Here is a 17,033-nt window from a genome sequence, read left to right as displayed (position 1 = left end):
AGACACAGAGCTAATTTATCAGACCCCATCTACACGCCATGGCCTGAGGGAACCTGGGTAAATGTGCTACAGTCTCCCCTGCCGGGAAACTCGTCTCCAAGAAACTCCAGAGGGCAGTGGAGGAAGTCCAAGGCTGTGGCTCTGAGGAAGTTAGGAGATCAAACTTGTCAGGGGTGAAGTAAGAAGATCTTCCTTTCCCAGAGAGCCATGTCTAAACAAACGCAGGCACCAGAGAGATGGTTCTGCGGGAAAAGAGCTGGCTCTGTGAGCGTGAAGACGCGGGTTCAGATCCCAGCATCCACATAGAAAGCTGAGTGTCACGGCACACATGGACTCCAGTGCTGGAGGACAGTGAGAGCTAACCAGCCAGCCAGGAGAGCCAATCGGTATGATCAGGTTTAGTGAGAGATCCTGTCTCAAAAAAAAAAAAAAATAGACTCCCATACTTATCCTCAGATACTGCTATTCTATAGAGGTTCCTGTAGTCGACAGTCATTTAATCACGTACCTGGAAACTGTAATTTCCAACAAAAGTCTAGATATTTAAAACTAACTCATAAATATTTATTTTAAAATTCTCTCCATAACCTTGGCAGCTGCTTGTTGCAGGATATTTGATCGCACTGTGAACCCTGAGATTGTGTTATTTACTGAAAAAAAATGTTTTCATGCCCTGAGTACACGCTTTTAGTCCCTCTGGCTGGAATACAGACACTCCGTTAGTACACATCTTTAATCCCAACCATGAAGGTAAAGTTAGTTTGTAGAAGGAAGCAGCCATGTTTAAAAGTGCTGTCTAATTGAGTGGCAGACAAAGTGATGAATCGGAGAAAGATTTGACAGAATACGATACGCCCAACTCTCATGAAGGAAAGAGAGGAAAAGGGAGGCGGCAGTTTTATCAAGTGTGTTTTATAGAGATGGGCTTAAGAGAGAACAAACCAGACACAGGTAAAGACAGAATGAGAAGTCAGAAGGTTAGAACACATTGCCAAAGTCTGAGGGCAAGCAGAGCAATTCAGGAGAGGCTCAGAGAGAAGCCGGATTGAATCAGTCAGCTTGGAGAGGAGTTTGAGGCAAAACAGCTGAGTTGAACCAGCCAGAGCTCAGAAAGAAGAGAGAATAAGCTTACTCAGCAGTAAGTCTCAGAGGCCGAAAACATTCTAGGCCTCCGTTAGATCATATGGAAGTTAGAAGCTCCAAGGACTAGGCCTGGGTTATCTCAGACAGAGGCAGTAAGCCTCAGAGACAAAACTTAGGGCAGGAGAATAAAAGATACTCTTACAGCTGCCTTATCTTAGGCCTTCTGCCTTCATTCAGCTTGACTGCAACATCTCAGGAAGTTTTTGTCCTATTTGTTTCTAATTCACATTACACACACACACACACACACACACACACACACACACACACACACCCATCAGAGCATTATCTCTGAATAACTGTCCTGCCAGCATGTCCGTGCTTGGGACCTTTAGTTATATAACAATAGGTTCAGAGAAAGGGGACACATCTTAAATGACACTTAAGACTGTCTGAATTGTCTTTGTCTCCCACTGAGGACGAATGCCTTGTAGTGGAAACTGCGCTGTGATTTGATAACTTAACTTTTCAGCGTATAAGCTTCTAAAAGTCAGAAGTGATTAGAAATGTGTGTTTCCTGTTAGTTCAACTAAATCCTAGGAGAATTAACTACACGGAGACTGACTCTGACTGTCCCTCCTCTCTGGTGAAGCATCTCTGGGGTGAGAGCACTGGGTCATGCTCTCTCATGGATAATGTGGGCATTTCACTGAGGCAATGCTGTAAAAAGACGAAGAAGAGGAAAAGGGAAGAAGAAGAAGGAGAAGGCGAAGGCGAAGGCGAAGGCAAAGGAGAAGAGGAGGAGGAGGAAGAGGAAGAGGAAGGAGGAGGAGGAGGAGGAGGAAGAGGAGGAAGAAGAAGAAGAAGAAGAAGAAGAAGAAGAAGAAGAAGAAGAAGAAGAAGAAGAAGAAGAAGAAGAAGAAGAAGAAGAAGAGGAGGAGGAGGAGGAGGAGGAGGAGGAAGGGGAAGGGGAAGGGGAAGGGGAAGGGGAAGGGGAAGGGGAAGGGGAAGGGGAAGGGGAAGGGGAAGGGGAAGGGGAAGGAGAAGGAGAAGGAGAAGGAGGAGAAGGAGAAGGAGAAGGAGAAAGAGAAGAATTATTTAAAATTGTAAATGTCTGTGAGGCGCAGAACTTAGATTTCTAAGACTGCATCACTTGCCTCTAGAGGGGACAAGGAAAGCCTCCTGACAATGCTGGTCTTGGGACTCCACACCCACTGACAAGCTTTCCTCTCTGCACTGAAACAGGGACTTTAAGCTCCCACCCTCCTCTCCAGTGGAGAACAAGGTCAGGCTTAAGTTATTCAGTGCCAGACAGATGGTTGTGATAGGTTGGCGATGAGCGCTTAAAGTGATTACAGCTCTTTGCCCCATCTACTGCGAGGATGAAGACCATTCTCAGCAATCAGATTGTCAACATTCCAGAAAGTGTGGACATGACTCTGAAGGGGCACACAGTCGCTGTGAAGGGTCCCAGGGGACCTCTGCAAAGGGACTTCAACCACATCAATGTAGAGCTGAGTCTCCTTGGAGAGAAAAAGAAAAGGCTCCGTGTTGACAAGTGGTGGGGTAACAGAAAGGAACTGGTCACTGTCAGAACCATCTGCGGTCATGTTCAGAACATGATCAAGGGTGTGACACCGGGCTTCCATTACAGGATGAGGTCTGTGGATGCTCACTTCCCTATCAGCGTTGTTATTTAGGAGAATGGGTCTTTGGTTGAAATCCGATATTTCTTGGGTGAAAAATACATCTGCAGGGTTCGGATGAGGACAGGTGTTGCTTGCTTTGTCTCTCAAGGATGAATTAATCCTCGAAGGAAATGATATTGAGCTCGTTTCAAATTCAGCGGCTCTGATTCAGGAAACCACAACAGTTAAAAACAAGGATATCAGGAAGTTTGTGGATGGCATCTGTGTGTCTGAGAAGGGAACCGTGCAGCAGGCTGACGAGTGAGACCTCAGTTTCCCAGCTCCAGAAACAAGATCCTGATCACGAGGACAATGTGGGCTCTTTGGGGACAATAAAAGACTTATATATTGAGAAGGAAAAGAAAGAAGTAGAAGTGTTTACAGCTGATGAGGCCCAGGTAGCCCTTAGCTGGAATTCTGGGAAAGGGAGCTCTCAAGGTAGCAGACTAGATGGTACCATTTTACCAATGAGAGATCCAATGAGGGAACAGGTATGATCCCAGGGAGCAGGAGTGGAGGGAAGGAAGGAAAGGAGGCGTCTAACACTTTGAGGTAAAGTTCAAACAGCATTATAAGTGCTTTCAGTGTCTGGAGTTTTTCACTCTTAAAAGCTCCTAAAAGTATACCCAATACCCGCCCTCTGACACAGCCTGTTGGAACTGGATGTCCGGCGCTCTTAGCTGGAAAATTTTTAACTGCTAATGTCAAGGTCAATGTGCTTTCCAGATTCCTGTAACCCAAACGAAGTGGTGTGTGTATGGGTGTGCGTCTGGCCAACTATTCTGTTTGTAGAATAGGGGGTCTAGGACTGCCAGGGTGTCAGAAGCACACCCCAGAGGCAGTGAGACCAGCACACCTGAAGCTGGCGAGGGGAGGGCAGCACTCTGCAGTGGGCTCAGGGAGCCTGGGCAGAGGTCCAGGGTGAGGCTGAGGCATTCCCTGATCTGGTCCTATTCATGTCATAGAGCTAGCTCCAAGGCCTTGCAGAGTCAAGTCTGAAAGGCTACTTGTACAGTCTGCCTCAGCACCCTCTCCTGGAAACCCAGCCCAGCTCTCCTCCCTCCCTTCCTCCCTGCTCCCTCCCCTCCTCCCTGCCCTCCCTCTCCACTGCACAGCACACTCATGAGACATCACTTTTTCCTAGTTTTGAAAAAAAAAACTCACCACAGTAAAACAGAGAAACTAAAAATAAGGCCCCCAAAGAGCAGGTCATCATTCAGCTCCTGACAGCCAACCATGCTGTGAAGGCCTGGAGTTGTTTGCTTTGTTGACAAACTTTCCCAGCCCTGAGTAGAAGTTTCTCCAGGGTAGAGCAAATGTGGTTCAGAGGGAAGTGGTGCTGGTCTCAAGCTTCTTTCTCTGTTCCTGTGGATGTGAGAAAAGCAGCAAGATACTGGTTGAGCAGGAGACATCTTCACTGCAGGGCCCATTACCCCAGGTCCCAGTTAGCACATTCGTGTGTTACAAGAAAATAAAACTATCTCTGGGCTTGGGATGTCGCTCAGTTGGTAGAGTGCTTGCCTGGTGTGCACAGAGTGTTGGTCACCAGCACGACATAAGCCCAGTGTGGTCATGCACACCTATTATCCTGGTGGCTGGAAGGCAGGGCCTGCATTGTTTGCGGTGTGTGTTTTATTTGGATATGATGCCATTTGCTTCTTCTCTCTGTCCCAATTTCATTTTTTATGAAGCTGTTATGACCTCAGGGAACATTTTTGGCAGCGCACTATTCTGGGGACTGACGCTGACAGGAGAAAAGCAACTCACTCAGCTTCTCATGCTGTGTGTTCACCACACCGGTCTCTTCTGGTCCCTGGAGGATCCTCTCACACATCAAACAAGCAGGCAGTTTTGCAGTAGGGAACATTGCCTGGGATATTCTCATTCAGTTCAGTTCGATACTCTCTGAAGATAGCACCAGAGCCCAGAGGATGGGGTCTTAGCTCCTGAGGACTCTCCTGACGTCCCATGCTAATCATGACTGAGGAGTCTCTCCTGACTTCCCACGCTAATTGTGAGCCCGAGTTCATTTTACTTAAGCTTCAGACCAAAGGACTCTGGCTCCCTGATCCCCTCCTTGGCTTTGATTAATTTCATGAGTGGCTCACAGACTTGAGAGATGTATACTACTGGCTTAATATAAAGGGTTAAAAAAGGCTGGGCTAGGAGTAGGAGGCCTCTCTTGCTGAGAACTGTGATGGTTTGGGCCAAGTGGAAGGAGAGTCCTGGGGGATTGGGGAAGGAGGAGCAGTGGCCCAAAGCTTGCCAGCTATTTTGCTCTGACTGACAGTAGGGACAAGTAAGGCAGCTGATCATCCAGGAGGAAATTGGAAGGTGCGTCTGCCCTTGTTTTGGGCAAACAAGGGCATGGGAGTCTTAGTCAAGTAAAATGACTCTAGTAAACTGTTTTACAGAATACAGAAAATGGAGATTTTTTTAAAAATGTGTTTATGTGCACGTGTGTGCTCGTGTATGTTGAGGCCACCAGAAGGCATTAGATATCCTGGAGCTAGAGTTACAGGCATCTGCAAACCGTCTGATGTGAGTGTGGGAACCTGCACTCTAGTCGTGCAGGATTCGCAAGGATTCCTCCCTGCTGAGCTATTTCTCCAACCCCGGGGTTACTAACCCTATTTCTAGGAGCGCAAAGCAAAGGTAAGATTCAATATTGTTGATATGCAGGAGAGAAACGGCAAGATCATGTGGGGGTGGTGTATGCTTTTCGAGACTCCTCCGGGGCAAGGTGTGCTGGTGCATGCCTTTGACCACAGCACTGGAAGTTTCAGGGAACTGATCTCCGTGAGTTTGAGGATAGCCAGGGCTATTGAGAAAGCTTGTCTCAAACAAACAAACAAGCAGTTTTGCATGCGTTTATAATGCTGTCAGCAGTACATACAAGCTCCTGCACTTCCAAACCCCATGACACTTGAGGGGGACTTTTGGTCATTTTAGTAGGTGCACGGTGACACACTGTGACTGCACTTCACATCTTCGCGATGATGGGTTCACTTTAGTGTCTTTTCCATGTTCTGGGTGTCTCTTTTTGTGAAGTTACCTGATAAATCTCTTGTCCAACGATCTATTCAATTTGATTATTTTCACTTACCGACTTTTGAGAATTCTCTGTGGAGGCAGGAGACAAGCCATTTGTCTGATGTTTGATTTGCAAATATTTCCTTCTACACCACAGCTTGGGTTCTCTGAATTTTTCTGGCCAAGACTTAGAGGAAGGTTGCTATGAGATCCTGTTCACACTGCAGTCTCAGCCACTTCATGGGGTCTCCTTTATAATTAGGCTTAGCTTCTTTAAGCTAGGCTGAAGCCTCACTCTGGATTCCTGTCTCTGACCAGGATCCTGAAGTGCCTTTGGGTGTCCCTAAGGTATGTGACCTGCAGCTTAGCCAAAACCCAGCTTGTCATTTTCCCCCCAAACCCAACACCCCTGCAGAAGCTGCATTTCCAAGGCTCAAAAATCAGAGTGACGTGTCCTTCCCTCTCAAGTCTTCCTGTCGTGGTGGAGGACAGCCAGCTCCCTCCCCCCACTCTTTTGAGCATTTGCCATCACCACACAGCACAGCCCCATGGCTCTCGTTTGCTGACTACTCCTCCCAGACAAGCCTCCTTGATTCAGATTCCCAAATGCGAGCCTGGCTATAGCACCTCAGCTGAGTCCCGTCCAATGGCTCTGTGGGCATTAGTTATCTTATGGTTTCCTTGACGGGCTCTAGGGTCGCTGAATTATCAGATCAAGTTAGTTAATCAAGGTGATTAGATCCACTCTAAATTCGGGTGATGCCACACTGTGGCCTAAGGCCCTGAGTTGCATGAAAACAACAGAGAACGGCGAGCACCAGCATTCATCTCTTCACTTCTTGATTGCTGCTATGGTATGGCCAGCGTTCTCAGGTTTCTGTCGCCACACTGTCCCTGCATGGTGATGTATACCCTCCAATTGTGATCCAAAATGCACCCCTTCTTCCTTAACTTTTATGTCAGCTGTTTTGTTACGGCAGCAAGAAAAGCAACTGTGGAATTCAATGAGCTAGCCCCTCCTGTTCCGTCTTTGAAAAGTTGTTTTATGTGTATGGGTGTTTTGTCTGCATGCATGTCTGTGCACTACATGCGTGCCAGGCACCTGTACCAGACAGAGTCTCAGACATCCCAGAACGGGAGTTACAGCTGGTTGTGAGACACCATGTATGTCCTGAAACTCAAACCGGGTCTACTGAAAGAGCCTCGGGTGCTCTCAACCACTGAGCCATCTCTCCAGCACCCCTCCTCCTCTCTTTCTGCCAGGCGTCCACGCCAGCATTAACAGTACACACGAAAGTCCTGGCTGACACTCTCAAGAAAGCCAATAACACCGAGAAGAGAAGCAAATGTCTGTTCCTTACTGGCATGCTCTGAAGTTATTGTCCGGTTTCTAATTGTGAGGATGAAGCCTGGTTATGCCTGAGAATTTGGAACCGTTGATGATCAGAGCTAGGAAGAATGCTGTCAACCCCACAAGCAGGTTAAACAAACATGGAGGGATGAGCCCCAGGTTTGATATGCAGCTCAACGACCTCGAGCATGAGAAAATAACATCAGTTTGGTTTTATTGCACTGACAACCGCAGCTGATGTCATGAACTATGAAGAAGCAAGACAAAAATCACACAGGAAGGAAAACCCTGAGGTTCTTTTTTGTCCAGGATGTAAAACATTGGTGCTAAAAAAAAAAAATCCTCAATGGAAAAAAAAAGAGGGGATATAATTAGTAAACGCCTGTGCTTCCTGGGGCAACTGAAGCCTCTGACGATCTGTCCGAACCTTGATTCATTTAGGAGGCTCCTTCTCAGAGTCCCTTTACATTTTCCTATGCCGGAGGCCTCGGGGTGTGGTTCTGTAGGATGTTTCCACCCGAAAGCCTGCTGCCTGGACATGCCCACCGCCCCCAACACATACCATTTTTCCCCTAAAATAAGGCAGGTGAAGATCAGGGTGCTGCTACAAGTAGGTGAAATTGGTATCAGAGATGTTAGGGTCGGAGCCTGAGCTCTGGCAGGCCTAACAAGTAGACAGGCGGGGTTGGGGATTTAGCTCAGTGGTAGAGCGCTTGCCTAGCAAGCGAAAGGCCCTGGGTTCGGTCCCCAGCTCCGAAAAAAAGAAAAAAGAAAAGAAAAGAAAACAAAACAAAACAAGTAGATAGGCTACCATCTGTCTTCACTGGGTGAATTAAAGAAAAAAACAGTGGAAAGCTGACTAAGACTTTGCCAATGTTGCCACATTGGGAACAACAACAACAACTAAAAGGTTCAGTGACTCTCCAACGTGCATCTTTGGAGTTCTGACAGGAGGTTCAGGTTCTCAAACAGAAAGCAAGTGGTATGCATAACTAAGCAGTCTTGGTCAAGGTGTGGTCCTGCTGGTTATTGATCCACCATCAGTTCCAGTCTATCCCACATGATAGTCTGACCAGTTACCAGAACTCTGATATCTCTTACTGGGTGACAAACTCCTCCTCTAGCTGGCACACACAAGCTTAAGCTTTTTCTTTCCCCCAACACACAAGATTCATTGGGAAAAGCCCAATAGCTGAAGAGAAGGACACAAGTGTCTTCTGCCTTCGGAATAGCTTCACACCTGCCAAGACAGTTAAATAAGTGGTTGGGTGACCCCTTATTTGTTCCGGAGTCATCATAGGCAAAAATCACTCCTGGCCTTTACACCTTCTCCACAAATACAACAGATATAAACATCCCTCTCTTCGGTAGGTCAACTCTGTAGCACAAAACTATTTGTTACTGTCCACCAGGGTGCTTCCTGAAAAACTGTGAGTAGCCTGGCCCAGAAGCTGCGCCTGGCCGGAGCCAGAAGGTCGGATGCTCTCTCTCTGGGTCTGGCTATCCCGGGGTCACCCTGGAGCCACTGAGGGTCTCCCCAGATGCACACCAGGAACCTGCAGGGAGCTCTGTGGCTACTAGAAGTACCTAGCAGCCAGAGGGCAGACTTCCGGAAGGAAGCAGGCGTCCTCCTATTGGCGACAGGTTCATGACGTCACCACATGGCGACTGCGGGTGGGGGTGGGGGTGCTATTTCCCTTGGAGAAGAGTTAAGTGCTTGCTTGCTACGCTCCTGGCTGTGGCTTCTCTGCCCGCCCCTCTCGACCTGCAGCCTTGCAGGCATCGGCTCACTGCACAGGGAGCCGGGTGGGTCCGGCCACAGCAAACAGGTAAGCTGAGGCTAGGCCAGCACGGAGGGAGGGGAACCGGACATTGAGAAGCCAAGTGACCGACCTCGGTTCCTGGAGAGCGGAGGAGATCAGCAGGGTCGCATGCTCAGCGCTGCGCCTCAAGCTGCCCATTCCTGTGCTGTTTGCTAAGGGATTCTTGTGCTGTGACTCATAGTGATTCTTTCAAAACCAGTAGTGTCACCTTGCCAGGTGACTTTACCTCGTGGAGCCTCGGTGCTGCTTTCTATTCTATGAAGATTGTTATAAAGCTAGAATGAAAGAACCTGGGCGCACCCGTCACAGGTTCATCATCAGCGAAGCACAGTCAGCAGGGATCACAGTTATGTCTGAAGCCACAGTAACTGGCCATCCAGAAGCATGATGGGTGGACCATGGGCAGTTAGGACCAGAGAGGTGTAGACAAGATTGAAATTAGATTATCTTGCTTAGGAAGTAAGTACCTTGCTTCTGAATTGAGAACTTCAATGTCATCTAGACATGGGCTCAAATACCAGTTTTCTTTTACTTGTATGACCTTTGAACCTTTGGCAAACTAAACCCCTTATCCTATCCAAGCCTTGGCTTCTTCATCTATAAAACTGGGCCAGCAGTACCTGCCAGCCACAGTCAAGAGAATTATAGTGGAATCACAAGTGGAACATTTGGCTTTCCCCAAGACAGTACTGTCGTTTTAGTGTGCTGTGTGACTGATCAGGTATGCTGGAACAGCCTTTGGATGGTGGCATGGTGGTACTTGTGTAAAGTGACAGAGCAGGAGAAAACCTTTGGTTTTCTGGCCAGACTTGCAAGCTCACACTGTGGTGATCCTGAACAGGGTAGATTGGCTTAACCGGGTGATGACCAAGAGCCCAGGACCAAGAGAGCTGTCTCTCAGTCTCTCATTTTTTAGTATAAAGACGTGTATGTCTGTGTGTGTCCACCTTAGTTTTTTTTTGACAGAGTTTTTCATTGGCCTGCAACTTAACAATTAGACTAGACTGGCTGGCTAGCAAGCCCCAGGGATCTACCTGTCTCCAACACCGGGATTACAGGCATAGACCACAAGCGTGTTTACATGGGTTCTGGGGATTTAACTCATCTTCATGCTTTCAGTAGAAGCACTTTACCAACCAAGCTGTCTTCCTAGCAGCTACTAGGTTTTAAAGGCAAGCTCTCCAGAAGGGAGAGGACTCTGATAAGGAATGAAGACCAGACCTAGATTAAGACAGAGTAAGGGGGTGGGTGGGGATATGGAGTGTGGGTTAGCTGGGATGTAGCTCAGGCTAGCACGTGCCTTCCAGGCCAGCAGGCACCCTCCAGGCCAGCACCTATACCTTAAAAACAAAAGGAACACGAGAAAGAACCTTAACTTTGGGTGGAACCTGGAACTAAAAGCAGGCCCGGAACCTTTTTGATGATATCTAAGAGGTCTGGATCTGAGGAGGGAAGACGCGGCCAGCTCTCTCCAAAGCTGATCATCACTAGGCTTTTCCTAGTGAAATGTCAAGCCCCTTGCGTCCTCCATCTGTTCAGTGAACAGAGGCAGTGCAAGCCTGTGTTCCACACACAGCAGCAACAGTGTAGGCTCAGTAGTGAAAGAGACAGACATTGCTACTGAACCCAGGGAGATGGCTGAGCAATGTGTGAGGCCAAGTATCTGGCCTCTGGGTACCGAGTCTCCCTGTGCAGCAACAGCAGAAACTGGTATGGAGGGTGACTCCTAAGCCAAGGTAAGCTGGTAGGGGTTCTAGCGTGAGCATGTGGGCAGAAGAAAGTGTTTAAGTCAGAGGGCAATGGGACCAAGTAAGTACTTTTTAAAAAGTTGCATGAGGTAGCTGAGAAGCCATTTCTAGCAATAACCATTTGCCTAACTTGGTGCGGATTCCTAGTCTGGCACAGTCTAGCCTTCCCCCGTTCAGGAGGACTTCCTCTAAAAGCTAGAGGTAGCAGCCTGGCCATCTTCACAACAGCATTTCAACGTCTGAGGCTTGTGTACATCAGTCATCCATATCTGTTAACCCAGCATGCAGGACAGCAGGTCTGAGTTGGTCTGCTGTGTTTCCCACTTGCCTGCAGCAGTGGAAACTTTGAAGGAACACTGGTTGAGGAAAGGCTGGGATCCCCGGGTTAGCTTGAAGCCTGGCATACTCATCTGTTCTCTGACTGTTTGAAGCACTTCCTATGTGAGCCTTCCCACGTGGCATGCTGGGAATGGTTGATGGGGCAAAGGGATGAAGGGACCTTCGTGATGGCTCTGCAGTCCTCCTGTCTCCTGTGGCTTGCTTCTTTCCTTCTAGGCTTTGATGCTGGGCTCTGGTAGAAGGAGGTTGCTGTCAACTCTGCTGCAGGTTCAGAAGAGGCCCTGTCAACCCTGCAGAAATATGAGACTGGTACAGTTCCAGGCACCTCACCTGGAAGAGCCTCACGTGGGCCTAGAGTCAGGGATTGGTGGGGGAGTTGTAGACCTAAACACCTTTGACCCAGCGCTCCCCAAGACAATGGTGCAGTTCCTGGAGCGGGGAGAGACTGCCCTTTCGGTGGCAAGAAGGTGAGTAAGCAGGCAGTCTTGCCCAGTTCCCTCCCATCTCCCTCTCCTACCCCTAGAGTCAAACAAGCAGGGAGCTCACTTGTTCTTTTAATAAAGAGCTAACAGGAATATAAATCTTCATTTTTTTTTTTCGGTTCTTTTTTTCGGAGCTGACCGAACCCAGGGCCTTGCGCTTCCTAGGCAAGCGCTCTACCACTGAGCTAAATCCCCAACCCCTAAATCTTCATTTTTGACACAGGGTCTTGCTATGTAGCCCAGGCAGGCTTTGAATTAGAGAGCCTTCTGCCTTAACCCCTTGAATGATGGGACTAAATTAGAGGTGTATATTATATACCAGCACTTTCAATTTACAGAGAGGGAAACTGAGGCTACACACCAGGACCTTACCTCATTATACTGCCTACCTAAAGGCTAAGTCCCTCCCACTGGAGAGGCTAAGTCCCTCCTGTTAGAGGAGCCTGGCACAAGGCCCAAGAGAGGAAAGAGATTCCCCCAGTGTGTGCTAGATTAACTGGGATTGACCCTGAAGCCAGTCATGGGATAATCAGTCTAAAGAGTCAAACAGTAGTTTAAAGACACTTTAAGAAGGCGTTCTCACCCAGCAGAGTGGCAGAAATAGAAATGTCTGACAGCACAGTGTACAGAGCACTGTCATCCCAAATGGCCATTTTCTTTCCTGTTATTGGGACCACTTCCTCTCCTGTTGTTGGAACCCAGAATATGTTGACACTATAGGATAACAGCCACAAGAAGGAAGATGCCTTTAATCCCAGTACTCAGGAGGCAGAGGCATGTGGATCTCTTGAGTTCAAGGCCAGCATGGTCTATAGTCAGTTCCAGGCTACACAGAGAAACCAAGAAGAACCAAAGAAAACAAGGAGGGGGGGACCTTTGTGTTCTAGGGGAACACTAGATTTATATTAAAATGCATAACATACTTATCGTTCATATACAAAGGCATGAGATGAGAAGGTGCTACACTGTAGCTGGTAGGCAGAACACAGGAGTTGTCTCCAGGGCAGGACACGGTGACTAGAGGGGTGAGGGAGGCCTTTCCACGCACTCCCATGTGTACCCTTCACATCCTTCTACATGAGCAACAATTACCCAAGTGGGGATGAACCACTGTGCTCTGCTGTAAAAGGACTGAGTCTTTTACACTGATAGGTGAAAGGTCTAGAAAATGCAAAAAGCGAAGTCGTAACTGCTAAGGGTCTCCCCAGCCTGTTCTGGGATTCCTGCCCTGTTTCAGCTAGCCCCTCTCCTGCTTGATCTCTACAGAGCCCTGGCTGCCCAGTTGCCACTCATCCCTCGGTCACAGGTGACCTTCTTAGCCCCTGTCACCCGGCCAGACAAGGTGATATGTGTGGGCTTGAATTATGCAGACCACTGTCAAGAACAGAACGTGCGGGTGCCCAAGAATCCCATCATCTTCAGCAAGTTCTCCAGCTCCATCGTGGGGCCCTATGACAGCATCATCCTCCCACCAGAGAGTAAGGTTAGTTCCTCACCACCAGGTCACCGGACTCCAGCATAGGAGTCATTTCCTAGTGGTTCTCAATCTTCCTAATGCTGCAACCCTTTGATATAGTTCCTCCTGTTGTAGTGACCTCCAACCAGAAAATTTTATTGCTACTTTATTTTGCTGTTATGAATTATAAATATCCGATATGCGAGAAGACCTGATATGTAACCCCTATGGTGGTGGTGACCCAGAGGTTGAGAAGTTGTCTTAAGGGAACCTGTCACTCGGTGATATAATACACTAGAGAAGTATAACACAGCCTCAGGTATAGGTGACAGGAGGAATTAACTCATCTTTCCCAATTACAGGAGTAATTTTCTACAGTGGAAGTATATTAACGATGTAGATAAAGCCGCCAGGTTTCCTGCTGCCCATACTTCGGTGTGAGCATTTCATGTCTCATGGTGGTGTTTGTTCAGCTGTGGCTCTGCCACACGTGCACCTTATCCCGATTCCATTGAGAACATCTTTCATTCTTTTAGGTCTCCCCCCATGTTGTCTGCCCTGGCCGTGTCTCTGCCACACGTGCACCTTGTCCCATTCCTTTGAGAACATCTCTCATCCCACGCAGACTTCTCCCTAACACATTTGAAGTTGCCACAAGGCTTCCTTCCCTGACACTTTTGAAGAACTGTTTTCTCAGGGTGCCCTGCACTCAGTTTTGCCCTATTTCCTTGTGACCAGACTCAGCTGAAGCAGTTTTCTGAGGCATCCTGCACAGGAAATGACCTCTTTCCCACTGCAGCCCATCAGGAGGCTCCCATGTTGGGTGTTGTCGAGTGTGACCGTTTGTTTGTTCTTCCCACCCCCACACTATGGGCTCTCACTTTCTACCTGGTTTAGGCAGGCGGAGGCTCTTGTTTCTGTGCATACCCCAGGAGAGCTGGTTTCTACGCCTCTGGGTGATTTTCCTCTGCTGGGACTGCAGATGTGTGCGGCCACATCCAGCTTTTTATTCGAATTCTAAGGACTGAGTTTAGGTCATCAGGCTTCTGTGGCCAGCACCTTTACCTGCCGAACATCTCCCTAGCCCTCCCTCTGTGCTTTTAGTATTTACTTGAATTTCTCATTTTTCCTCATGCAATGTAGATGAACCCAGTTTGGCCAGGGGACCCATCCTGCTGGTTTCCATTCCCATTGAGCACATCCTTACTTTCTGGCCTTCACTGAAGGCTCTTTGGTGTTTTTGCAAGGAAAGAGTAAATTGTAAGTTCTTTCCAGGTGTATCTGCTCTCTTACCGAGAGGCTGGCATTGGTTCACATTTTGTAGCCATGTGCATTTTTTCTTGTGTGTTGCTTATTTAAGCCCCTTAAATACATTTATCCAGGATCTGTCTGATCTAAATGAGTTAATGCATTATAGCACGTACATAGTGTCAGGCACACAGTAGTTATGTATTTCTAAGTCTTAGTACTTGGCGTCACTCTTCACTGAGGTGTCAAGGGTGATGTGTAAACTCAGTTCCCCAGACATGTGAGCCTCAGCTGTGAGCTAGCTGTCAGTAGAACTTCCTTCTTCATCTCCTAGTCACCTCTAGTGGTGCTGCTTGCCACTGCCCCGAGCTTATGGTCTGCAGGTCACACCCACCTGTCATCCAGAGGTCTGCCTTACAGCCCCTGCAGTTCACTTGTCCTCTCCTACTTTGCAGGAAGTTGACTGGGAGGTGGAGATGGCCGTGGTCATTGGGAAGAAAGGCAAACACATCAAGGTGAGGTGGAAGGGGGCTCCCAGGCCAGGGAGGAGCAGCAGTCCCAGGTCCTGCCTCTGCTCGTCCTGACCAACCCCCCCCCACACACACACTGGTGCTGTCTCACACTGGAACACATGGGCTTCCATACACCACCTTAGCTAGCCCTGGTGCTAATGTGTGATAATGGCTTTGAGATTCTTTGTTCTAGAGGTTGTGTCACCTGTGATGTAACCTTATCTGGCCAAATCTCCTGCCCCAATAGGCCACAGATGTCATGGCTTACGTGGCTGGCTTCACTGTGGCTCATGATGTGAGTGCTCGGGACTGGCAAATGAGAAATGGAAAGCAGTGGTTACTGGGAAAAACTTTTGATACTTTCTGCCCCCTGGGCCCTGCCTTGGTTACCAAGGATACCATAGCAGGTAGGTCGCTGGTCTTCGAGGCTTGTACCCTCCAATGTACAATACCTTTGAGTGTCAGGACAAAACCGTGCTCCAGCAAGGACTATGGTTACAACTGTACACAGAGCTGCAGTGTCAATGCTGTTCCCACAGAGATCAGGTGGCCAGTGAGCTGTGAGCTAGCTCTCAGTAGAACTTCCTTCTAGAGCCTCTTAGAGGGAACACAGCTGCAGATGCTGTGAACTACATCCATAAAATGAATTACAACGAACACTGCACTTGGGAGAAGGGACTGCCTCCACCTGTCTCCTTCTGGAATAGTCCTTAAGCTGGAAGGAGTAAGACTGGCTGTTGAGCATGGAGAATGGCTATGATGAAACCTGTTCATTTTCTGCAAGGGAGATAGGAGAGGACCTCGCACATCCTCTGTGCATGCGTCCCTGGGGTGTGGCATGGCTCCATGGGTGAGCCCCTCAGGACAGCAGTACCTCAGAAGCTGTATTCTAGCAGCTGTCAGGGGTGCAGGATAGCTTGGGTAGCCCCATTATCTGCTGTTCTGTGTCCCTGTCACTTTGGAGATGTTGAGTCATTCTAGATCTATAATTATCAGTCTCTGCTGTGGATTGATGCCTGTTTTTCCTATTTTATTTTTCTATTATTTTTATTTGTAGAGAATTAGTATAATTCATAACTAAATGAATGTACTTTTTTTCTTTTAATTTTATGTGAGTACTTTGTCTGTCTTCAGACACACCAGAAGCGGTCATCAGATCCCATTATAGATGGTTGTGAGCCACCATGTAGTTGTTGGGAACTGAACTCAGGACCTCTGTAAGAGCAGCCAATGCTACTGACATCTCTGCAGCCCCCATGGCCCATGGAGGTCAGAGGTCAATTTGTAAGAGTTGTTTCTCTTCCTGGGCTCATTTGAGTACCAGGAATTAAACTTGGGCCCCAAGGCTTGGCAGTGATGGTTCTACCTATAACCATCTTGCCTGGCCTGCATGGCCATTTTTAAAGGCAAACCCCTCAGCTGTTTTTCTCCTTGTTCAGAGACTATAGGATGTCCCTTCTTTCCTCACTTGATGCAGGAACCCAGGGGACCAGTCTGTACAGGAAGTCCAGGGTGAAGTGCTAACCAGGCTGGGCAGACATGCTCCCCAAGTTTCCTCTTTCTTCTGGGGCTGGGTGTTGGGTGTGGATGACCCCAGTGTTATTTTTAATTCCAGATCCACACAATCTAAAGATCTCCTGTCGAGTGAATGGGGAGATTGTCCAGAGCAGCAACACCAACCAGATGGTGTTCAAGACTGAAGATCTGATAGCCTGGGTCTCCCAGTAAGTGATGGAACCTGTCACAGCCAGCCCCACCCGCTGGCTCACCTGGGAGCTAAGCCCACTCTCAGCCCACAGTCTCACTTGACCCTCTGCTTCCCTAGGTTTGTCACTCTGTACCCAGGGGACATTCTCCTGACTGGGACTCCTCCAGGTGTTGGCATGTTTAGGAAGCCTCCTGTCTTTCTCAAGGTAAGTTAGTTCAGAAGAGGAGAGCCAGGAGGCCTGTAAAGCTTGAAGCAGCCCAGGGGGCGAGTCTAAGGGGAGAGCATGTTCAGGAGCCAAAGGCTAAGAGCCTTGTGCTGCTGTGTTACAGAAGGGTGATGAAGTCCAGTGTGAGATTGAAGAGCTTGGTGTCATCATCAACAAGGTGGTGTGATGGTGTCCTGTAAGCACTGGACTTGACACCAGGCAGAACTTGTGCTCCCACCCAGCTCACTGCTGGCCCTGCCTACTTAAGGCTGCTCTTAGGTAGGCCATGGGAATAAATTTTCTCTCAAAGTTGCAGCTTACCTTCTACTGTCTTTTAGCCACACAGCCACACAATTC

General features: G+C 48.3%; 1 protein-coding gene and 1 pseudogene across 1 annotated transcript; both read left to right on the top strand.

Annotated features, from left to right (window-relative positions):
• Nucleotides 1-2,431: 2,431 nt before the first annotated feature.
• Rpl9-ps28 (ribosomal protein L9, pseudogene 28) lies at nucleotides 2,432-3,303 on the top strand (annotated as a pseudogene).
• Nucleotides 3,304-8,817: 5,514 nt separating this feature from the next.
• Nucleotides 8,818-16,991, top strand: Fahd2a (fumarylacetoacetate hydrolase domain containing 2A). The gene is made up of 8 exons (NM_001134834.2): nucleotides 8,818-8,984; nucleotides 11,282-11,532; nucleotides 12,814-13,030; nucleotides 14,707-14,766; nucleotides 15,011-15,170; nucleotides 16,379-16,487; nucleotides 16,589-16,676; nucleotides 16,801-16,991. Exons 2-8 carry the CDS (start codon nucleotides 11,288-11,290, stop codon nucleotides 16,861-16,863), a joined length of 942 nt encoding a protein of 313 aa, NP_001128306.1. The 5' UTR covers nucleotides 8,818-8,984; nucleotides 11,282-11,287; the 3' UTR covers nucleotides 16,864-16,991.
• The last annotated feature ends 42 nt before the right edge of the window (nucleotides 16,992-17,033 follow it).

Source organism: Rattus norvegicus, chromosome 3 (assembly GCF_036323735.1).
Source record: "Rattus norvegicus strain BN/NHsdMcwi chromosome 3, GRCr8, whole genome shotgun sequence".
NCBI classification, from domain to species: domain Eukaryota; kingdom Metazoa; phylum Chordata; class Mammalia; order Rodentia; family Muridae; genus Rattus; species Rattus norvegicus.
This window is presented reverse-complemented; position numbering and strand designations above follow the sequence as displayed.

Bases quoted from the DNA above. Each gene is read 5' to 3' on its own strand.
- Fahd2a (NM_001134834.2), top strand. From the start codon at position 11,288: ATGCTGGGCTCTGGTAGAAGGAGGTTGCTGTCAACTCTGCTGCAGGTT. The intron at 13,031-14,706 runs GTTAGTTCCTCA...CCTACTTTGCAG, and splicing joins TCCTCCCACCAGAGAGTAAG to GAAGTTGACTGGGAGGTGGA. The intron at 15,171-16,378 runs GTAGGTCGCTGG...TTTTAATTCCAG, and splicing joins TACCAAGGATACCATAGCAG to ATCCACACAATCTAAAGATC.